The sequence below is a fragment of the Homarus americanus genome, unplaced genomic scaffold (genome assembly GCF_018991925.1).
Source record: "Homarus americanus isolate GMGI-L3 unplaced genomic scaffold, GMGI_Hamer_2.0 scaffold21247, whole genome shotgun sequence".
NCBI classification, from domain to species: domain Eukaryota; kingdom Metazoa; phylum Arthropoda; class Malacostraca; order Decapoda; family Nephropidae; genus Homarus; species Homarus americanus.
In genome coordinates, this window is record NW_024754153.1 from 124,652 (window position 1) to 135,000 (window position 10,349).

The 10,349-nt window shown below is 37.8% G+C and overlaps 1 protein-coding gene across 1 annotated transcript in view; it reads right to left on the minus strand.

Moving 5' to 3' along the window:
• Nucleotides 1–2,174: 2,174 nt before the first annotated feature.
• The window catches only part of LOC121855695, a 51,452-nt gene continuing 43,277 nt past the window's right edge, over nucleotides 2,175–10,349 (minus strand). Inside the window, exons 5-6 of the mRNA XM_042350778.1 lie at nucleotides 8,785–8,910; nucleotides 2,175–2,966 (exon numbers count right to left, since the gene is read on the minus strand). Coding sequence (XP_042206712.1) covers nucleotides 2,784–2,966; nucleotides 8,785–8,910 — 309 coding nt within the window. The 3' untranslated portion in view covers nucleotides 2,175–2,783. The remainder of the gene's footprint in view (nucleotides 2,967–8,784; nucleotides 8,911–10,349) is intronic.

Genomic DNA, 10,349 nt, shown 5'->3' on the forward strand with positions numbered 1-10,349 from the left:
CCGACTGACAGAACTCATTTCAATGTCAAAACTTTATTTAGAGGGAAATAAAATAATAACTATCAATACAATACAGTTTACTATGACTAAAATATCATAACATAATTCCATGACCTTAATAACCTTTAATTTTGACAAAAACTGTTGTTGTAATCTCTTCAGCAATACTACAAACACTTTTATTTCTCTGGCCAAAGTAATCATTTACTCTACTCAAATATAGTACTAAATGAATCTTTCTATTCTCTCTTAATATCAATTCATATTCTTGGTTATGATGAACAACTAAACTTGCAAGGGATAAAAAAAAAAGTATTATGAAAACTGTAATTATGTTTGGTGAAAAACAGAACATAAAAATGCCACTTGCACATAAATGAAAAATCAAGCTCCCTTAATTGCGAGGAAAAATTACTTAATCCTTCATGTGGGTTTTTGTTACACTTTTTAGGGAAGTGACATTGTAACACGTTTTTTTAAACTCAAACCCTAAACTTACATCACACAGTTGTGTGATACAACAGATACTGCATATTGTGGTTATTTCCCTTGTTTGGTATTGATTTAATGATCATTGCCTTTCATTATTGTTTCACCAGTGATGGGTGATTTCATGAAACAGGGAATCCTTACATAGCCTTGCTTATAGTAGGGGTGACCAATAGTTTATTTCACAAAGCATTCATTAGGAAAAGGGATTATATGTATAAGTTTTATGTTTATGTATTAATTTTTTTCTTGTGGAGGACTGAAGGATAAGAGTCATCCTGTACTCACAGTGGTGTTTTCAACTAAGAACACTTCCAATCATGTACTACAGACAGGGTGATATACCATGTATATATCTTCCCTTATTGGTCTGGATATTTGGTTTAGACTGTACAAGCTACACTATAAAAATACTCATAATAAATTATGATGATGGCAGAAACTACAATTTACCAATTTTGATATGTGGTTAAATACGTTAAAGTAACCTTCTTCATCAATCAATATGTGAACACCTGTGAAAAGGTTGAGATAACCATCAAACATTCCAAAAAAAAAAAGTAGTAAATAATTATACCCAGGGTGTCCATTAATGATTACCCTAAAACAGTATGCTCTCATGCTTTAATCAGGGCAATCATTTATGGATACCCTGTATATTTCTTATTTGAATAAGACTTCAAATACGAGTCAGCAATAAATGTTATATGTTTCTGTTTAGGTTACACCATAGTTAATGTATGCCCATTCTGTACTGTATACTGTGTATGCTCCAATAGTAGGATAGAAAAGAGAATGAAGTTTCTCAGGAAGTATACTGTATATTGTTAACTCATAAAGTGCATGTTGAATATATAATTTTTTGAGTGTGGGGATGGATGGAAAATTTTGTATTTCTTTCATCTTTACGCTGGTCATTTCTAAGCAACAGCAACTTCATTTGCTTGGCAGAGCAGCTTCTAAAATGTGTAGTAACATCAGTTTTGAATAAACAGGCAGAACCTGGTTTGAGAAGCTTTGGCTTACACTTTTTTTCCACACTTGGGTTTACAAAGCCATGAAGTTATGACAATTTCTGTCATTATATTCATAATTTTTTTCACAGTATCAGCAGATCCTGAAGTACTGACACAGGCATCTCGGGGGCTTCCCGTACCAGACCTGATCAGTGTACAGTACAGGTAGTGTTATAAGTGTTACAGGAGATGGTATAAGCTACAATATCTTTAGATAAGCTTAAAGCAACTCTCACATTATTTAATGGCAAATCTATGCACAAGAACTTGCTGAAACGAGAAACACATACGGTAGACATTGTGTGTAAAAAGTGCCATTGTGGTTCAATTGTCACTTTTGCCACATAGCTTAAAATATGAAAAACATTTGTGTTTTGGGGGCAACCTCAATACTGTACTTCATTAAGCAAGCATAACAAAAAAATTATAAAACAAACTAAAACAACATATTAAGAGTTGTTACCTAAGCTACACAACCACCTCAAGTTTCAAGGAATCAGGTTTCTTGAAAGTATATAATTATTACTGTACTATACACCTTTTCACATATCCGTTGAGACATTGTTACATAACTATTTGACAAATTTCATAACCGAATGACAGAACACATATCGAATGACAATCTAAAATAACTGTTGGTGGTATGTCATTCTCCAATTGTTACATTCTCATACTATATGTAGACTGTAGGTTTATTGTTCACGTCTGTCAACTTCATAACTTATGTCAATCACTTCCATTAGCATGAATGAACAGTTATTTTAGATTGTCATTCAATATGTGTTCTGTCATTTGGTTATGAAAAGGTGTATTGCATGTATTTCACTTGATTTTTGTTGTTGGCTAATAATTGTTGTGTACTGTTCACCAAAAATTTTCATTAAACTCATATTATGTAGCATTTTAAGACTTTTGGGGATTTTTCATTCTAATAAGAACGTATCTCAACTGTTATAACGAGTCAATGGAAAATTGTGCTTTGATTAACAAATTTTGATTTATGAAAAGTTTTTCATGAACAGAACACTAAAGCGTGAAAAGTGCATCAATTCTATTATAAAAATACTACAAATGTTTTTAAGGAACCTGTCATTGAGTGGTTCATACGTTATTTAAAAAAGTACAACACAGTGAACAAAACAAAATGTTTTTCTGTAAAACACATCAAAATACTGTACCATTTTTTATTCTAAAATATAAAATTTACTTCACTGTGGTATAAGTCCCACTTACCATTTTGAATTGGGGTGTAAGAATTTTATAAGCTGCAGCAGTGCCTTAAGCATAAGACTGAGAAAGACTTCCTTGTTCCAAACCATTTATTATCTGCCCACCTTCAGGCCACGACTCATTTACTCGTTCATCTTCAGGCATGGACTCTGTAAGCACTTTGGTGTCCTCAGATACTCCAGTAATTTCAGTGTTTTTCTGCATTTTGTATATCACAAATGCAAAAATGCCCTGTGGATTATAGAATGATTTGAATTAGGAAAGTGCTTTTTTATATCATAGGAACATATCCTAACAGCAATACAATATACTCTTGTACTAAAATAGTATAATGGTGAATATCCAAGTCAGGAACACGAATACTTTACCACCTCTACTGTAAGTTATAGATTAGAAACTACTATGAACAAATGTCAAAAGATGGACTGATGCTTGAGTAACCCATTTTATGGCTGGGGAGATAAAAATGTGATCTTTAAGATTGCCATTAATTTGCTTGATGGTACAGTATTTGTAAAGCTACACCACCAAACTAGCATGACAATTGGAAATATTGACATGCTGATTCAACTGCATTATGATCTTCAGTGCACCACCTAGTCCCTGAGAGGAAAACTTTTTCATTCCCATATTGTACTGTACTAGCATCCAGCTCTGCCACAGTTAACGAAACTCTGTGGGTCACTTATGTGTCACACCGTAAGTGAAGGATATAGGGAGAGCAGATAGGATCAGATCGACACTACAGTATTCGTATACAGTACAGTGAACCCTTGAAGATCCGGACAATAAGGGGGCACCACCTGTCCAAAAAAATCCGATTGTCTGAATCTTCTGATGAATGTACTAAATGTATAAAAACGATAAATAGTGATGTAAAAAAAAAAAAAAAAAATACAGTACATATTATCCTGACCACTGGGGTTGGTTATTAGGGGGCAGGGAAAAAACAATTTTATTTGAGTTGCAGGCTGCACTTTTCAGGCATCGTTTGTATGGCTGTAACAAACACCTGTGCAAAATTTCATGCCATTTCATGCATACTTACCCTACCGCATCGCGAACGACTTTTTGTCAACTTTTAGTGTATACCAAAAATTAGGTGTCATTTAATGTTTTCCAGGATAATGATAAATTTTACATGGGTGACATCGATTTAATTCACATGTTATTTTACAGGTACACCGTATAGAAAATCATTACAAGTTCATATTGAAATTCTTTTTTGTGCGGAACCTTGGCATCATTTTCCTAGACAATAATCTTTGCCTAATATATCCATCTCTCGATTCGTATCCCGTCACTTCAGTGCAAGCTTCAGTCATCACTTTTATGCCTCTCTCGACCGCCTGAGTGCTGTTTGGCCACTTGGGCACCACTAATGGTGTCTCAAGAATGTCATTAACCTGTAGATTTGACAGAGAAGCAATGTAAGGAGGCTCAGTCTTGAGTTCATTCCTCCAGTTAATCATGGAATGATAGTTTTTTGCTTGCCACTTTAGTTTCGGAGTCACCACCTTTCTCATGTTGACTACAGGAGGCACATCCTCATTCCCATCTCCATCTTTACCCTCCTCATCAGTATAGTTTAACAAATTCTCGTCAACAGCAGCATCAGAATCTTCCTCCTCCTCTTCAGATTTGCCAGTGCATTCTTCCTTTTGCTGATTCTCCTCTCTAATTTTTCTTATCATTGAGACAGCTTTATCTCTAACAGTCATGTCCTCATCTGCACACATACCAAGAAGAAGTTGATCTGTGTGGGCGAAGTATGCATTTCTCTGGACAGCCTTCTTCACTATCGTCTCCTCCTCACTATTCAGGTGTTTCATATATAGCAGGGACTGGAATACGTTCCTTGAGCCGTGTGTTACGTAAGGGTGTATCTTGATGTAAAACCACATTGGAGCACTGAACTTTATTATTGTAATGACAGTTCTTTTCAACTCATGGCTGGGTCTTGATGTTGCTACATACAGCCTGAGGATTCTACTCCATAAGGTGTTCCACCTTGACACACAGGGAGGACCTGGCTCAATAGCAGCCAAGTCATCTTCAACAACACCTGTGATAACTCCTTTACAAATCCTATACAGGTATTTCTGATCCCAGGACAGATCTTTCTCCACTTCATCATTAAACACAGAGAAATCAGGGAAACTGACTGGCTGGAAGGCGACAACTGGAAGCTCAGACAAAGACTCCTTGATCTGCTTTCCAATGGGACCACGCCAATGCTCAGGACCACTTGGTTTACCATCATAGTGATAAAAAACTGCGCGGAAAGGCAGCTCATTTCCGTGAAGCTGACATATGAAATAATGGAGCGGGTGACCAAGTAACATTTCAAGATGATGAATGACTCCATTTTCTGATCCTACATTTACATTGGTTCCATCACAACCAACACACACAATGGGCTGCTGGGTTAGATTTTTCTCCACCAGAAACTCGTGAATAGTTTTGGCAATCTGCTTTCCGTGTCCAGTCTTGGGAGTCACATGTGTGAGATATTCATTGCCAGGCTCAACCATGATGACATAATGATCTTTCACCATCATCCTCGAACTCCATTTCTCGGTCTTCTCATTCTTTATCATCACACGAGTGGCGGTCTTCTTACCATCAAAATAGAGTGACGTCAAATTATCTAAACTAGCCATCTCAATTTCTTGCCTCTTAAATCGGTATTTTTGTCTCGCATCCCGCAGCTTATGTGGTCCAATAACCTGACTCTTGTCATCCTTTGTGATAATGCCATAGTCAGTTAAGGTGGCAGTAGCAATGGCAGCTCCAGCATAATCACTAATCAAGTATCGGTCACAAGCGGCAGCCAGTGTAGGGAGTCTTGTCCGGTTCTGTGAACTGGTGTCTGTCACAGCCCTTGGATCATGGACAAAATCAGCATCAGTATTGACGAGAGGAATATCTCTTGAATCATCTGAATTATCGTCAACGGTAACTATTTGAATAATTTCAAGTGCGCCAACTTACCCAGGTCTCCCCTACATTACAGTACAGTAACACAACATTGAGAAATGAAATGAGAAAAGGCTGATAATCAATATAGACATAGCACCATACTCATCTGCAACAAGACAACTTAAATGAAATAAGAGATATGAAAAAAAAGTTGATAAACACTGAACAGAACATTGCACCGCCACAGCGGCTGTTTGGCTAGTACTGTAGGTAAATTTAAAAATTTCAGTAGAAAATGCGGCAGACTAAACCTCGACATATCAGCTTCAAATTTGGCATGGAGTCTTAGATATGTATAAGGAACAATGCCTGAAGAGTGCAGCTTTGAGCAAAATTTCACTGCCCCCTATTGGTTATACACTTTTTCCTGTGAAAAAGCCATAATTTTGAGCAACATATTACTGTACTCACTTTGTACTCAAATGTACTACACTAGAGAAATAAAATTTTTATCTCTTTTGCAAACCATGTGATGTCGATATTAAAATTATTTGCCATCTTGCAAGGATTCCAGCAATGCAAGTTATATTCTGTTTACTTTGTGACATTTTTTAAAGATAAAAACATAAGCCTAAAACTACCTTGAGGAGGAGGAGGAGGAGGAGGAGGAAAAGGAGGAGGAAAAGGAGGAGGAGGAAAAGGAGGAGAGGAGGAGGAAGGAGGAGGAGGAGGAAAAGGAGGAGGAAAAGGAGGAGGAGGAGGAGGAGGAGGAGGAGGAGGAGGAAAGGAGGAGGAAAGGAGGAGGAAAGGAGGAGGAGGAGGAGGAAGGAAGGAGGAGGAGGAGGAGGAAGGAGGAGGAGGAGGAGGAGGAGGAGGAGGAGGAGGAAGGAGGAGGAGGAGGAGGAAAAGGAGGAGGAAAAGGAGGAGGAGGAGGAAAAGAAGGAGGAGGAGGAGGAGGAGGAGGAAGGGAGGAGGAGGAGGGAGGAGGAAAAGGAGGAGGAGGAGGAGGAGGAGGAGGAGGAGGAAGGAAAGGAGGAGGAGAAGGAAAGGAGGAGGAGGAGGAGGAGGAGGAGAAAGGAGGAGGAGGAGAGGAAAAGGAGGAGGAGGAGGAAAAGGAGGAGGAGGAGGAAAAGGAGGAGGAGGAGGAGGAGGAGGAGGAGGAGGAGGAGGAGGCCACCAGCCAGTGGGGAGATTACCCAGTGGGTAGTTATCAGTCATATAGCGGGATTTTAAGTTTTTCGCTTATAAAATGTGACTGAATTGGCTTGGGAGAATATAACTTACATTGCTGGAATTCTTGTTTAAGATAGTAATTAATTTAAATAAAAACATGCTATAGTTGGCACTAGACATAAAAATTTTAGCAATTATTCAGTACATTTGAGTACAGAACAGGTTTGCCCTCAGGACAATTTCTTTTACCTTTTTCACAATACATATTTAGGATAGTGTGTGCATGTAAATGAGTAAAAATAAATGAAGAAATACGAGTTGAAAACTTGTACTTAAATGTACTACACTAAAGGACTAAAATTTTTTATCTCTTGTGAAAAATATATGATGTGTCTATACTCAAATTATTTGCTATCTTGCAAGGATTCCAGCAATGCAAGTTATACAGTAATCCCGTGTTTTTCGCGTTTTTTTTTATCGCGGTTTTGACCATTTGCGCTTTTAAAGAAAAAAAATTATATACAGTCTCTCCTCGACATACGACGGCCATGGTCGTATAAAATATTTTTCACATTACGTATTTTCGAGTTCCGATGTTAGTGATTGCACTGTGTACTGACAAAACTTTCGTTTGTAATTCCCATTAAAATGGCTGGCAAGCGTAAAAGTGAGAGTTCTCATGGTGCTGAGAAGAAAAAGAGATCCCCATTTTAGAATTTCTATGTATTATTTTCGCCTTTTCGACTTAAGACCTGGTTGTCAGGACGGAACCTCGTCGTAAGTCGAGGAGAGACTGTATATATAAAATATCCTTTAAAAACAAAAATTAAAATTTCGCGCCATTTTCAATATTCCCGTGTGGTGCGGTATACAGACGCCACCCTTTCCCGCCTCAGACACCCACTGCTCCGAGAAGCCTCATTCCGCACGTGCCTACCGTAATGTGAACACTACTGTGATTACCTCTTCTGTTTGTCCTCCCACGTGCATTCCACATGGCTCCGGGACATAAGCCAGCCTCATCAAAGGCAAATATTACTAGCAAAGACTGTAAAGTGACCAAGAGATCAAGAATAGTGATGACCTTAACTGAAAAAACAGTTTTACTGGACAAGCTCAGAGGTGGTATGAGCAATGGCTCGAGATGTGAAGACTGACAATTCATTTCTGTCTTTTGTCAGAATACAAGTCTTCAAGTGGAGGAATGTGGGTGGAAGAGGACTGGCTGGCAGGCGTGACTGCAGGCAGACGCCGGGACAGCAGGGAGAGGCTGGCAATGCAGGTGTTGCCGACCTCAGCGAAATACTCTGTATAACATTTTTTTATTTACTTGTAAATAATTTTTTTTTGTATTTCCCCTTAATTGTGTTTACGTTTTTCCATTTTCCATTCCAAGATTAGTTTCAAATAATGATACTTGTAAATGCTGATACAGTGCATCAGTGATCAGTGTGACCACTGGGCCATGAGTGGAGAGCATGGTGTGGTTAAGTGCATGACCTACCTGAGCTGTTTGGTGGGCACAGGTACAGTGATTCCTAAACAGAGTATTCGCGGTTTTGGCTTTTCGCAGGGGGTTTCAGGAACGTAATTCCCACGAAAAACACGGGATTACTGTATTCGGTTAAGTTTGTGAAATTTTATAAGATAAAAACTTAAGCCTAAAACTACCTTCACCTTGTTTTGGGAATTCTTCTTAGCCTAGAACCCCAAAGTTTTTTGTTCGAATCTTCCGAAATCCAGATTTACCAGGTCCGGATCTTCGAGGGTTTACTGTATATCCATTAAACATGACTTCATTTTATTATACAACTAAATAAATTCCAACTATATCTACATCTCCCTCATTATAAGAGTTTACACCAAAAATATTAAAACCAGATATCCTAACTAGCAGGAGTGCAAGGCAGCAGAGGTAAAAACTGAAGGAGTGCATATATACACGAGTACTTACCTGGGCTATTATGTATAATATATTGATCACAGCAGCAGTAACTTCCACAGAAGACCATGAGGAGATACAGCTTCCTATGGCACTGATGAACAGGGTAAGATTTTCCAAGAAAAAGTGCAAAGCCCTCTGAAAAAAAAAATTACCTTTAAGCTTTGAAAGCATTTGAGGTACATGTAGGATAGATGATTAGTGGGTCTTATATATTTTTTACCTGACTAAACATGACTAGTTACGTCACCCTTTCTTTTAAGCTCTTCTTGTGTTTGTGGTGGTGTGTGGATTAGTGGATGTCATGTTTTTGACCTGACCTCATGTTGTACACAAGCCTCTCTCAGTCCTTGTAATTCAGTTGCCTCTGAAGATGTTTGGAATAAAGACAAAAGGAATAGCCCAAGTTTGAATGTAAATGGAAGTGTTTATTGTATTCCATGTAGCAAATGTAATTGTAATTATGTAGGTCAGACAGGAAAAACACTGCAGCTCAGAATCAAACAACATAAGTATAATATCAGAACTGCATCTGAAAGCAGTGCCTTGTTCGTTCATGTTAGGAATAATAATCACCCCATTGCTTGGGAAAAAAGCTTAGTATTCAAATCATCTTGTGTCACAAAGACTTCTGGTTGAAGCTAGTTTGATTAAGGAATTAAAATCAATAAACCTTAGTGATGGTCAGTTCAAAACTGATATGTTACATAAATTTATTTGTCAGTGGCCCAAGGTTAAAAATGCTTTGAAAACCTTTGATCTTGATGTATGACAGTTATTTTGTGGGTCCCTTTTTTCTGACCTGACCTGTCTAGTCACGTCACCACCCTTCTCTTAAGCTCCTCTACGGTTGTGTTGGTGTGGGGATTAGTGGATGTCATCATTATGACCTGACCTCATGTTTTTAGGTCACCCTGTATATTTAAGCCTCTCTCTGTCCATGTAATCCAGTTGCCTCTGAAGATGTCTTGAATAAAGACGAAAGCTAAGGTACTCCGTTGTTTCCATTTTCCCGTGTGATTTTATCAAGATTTATCTTATCCACGTTTTCATTGTGATTATATATATATATATATATATATATATATATATATATATATATATATATATATATATATATATATATATATATATATATATATATATATATATATATATATATATATATATACAGAATTTACTTAACGCGGTCAATTGAACCCAGAGGGTCCCGCGTTAAGTGAAAACCGCGTTAAGTGAATAACAGAACATATGGGATTAATTCCAATAGAACCCAGCCCGACCCCCAAACTCCACTTTTTGACGACAAATAACTATGTTGTAGTAAAAATAACATCTTAATTTTATGATGGTACATGCACACAATTAATACTTAAGAGAAATACAGTCGCCAAGTTAATGTCCATTCAAATAATGGACTCAACTCCCTCCCCCTCTCACACTACAGTACACAGCCAGCTAACAGATGGTCGGTCGGTCCCTCCCTCCCCCCCCCCACCCCCACCAACCGTCCCAAGGAGATGTGTGGGATAACCTCAAACTAAAGTTAGGAAAATATAATTGACATTGCTGGATTC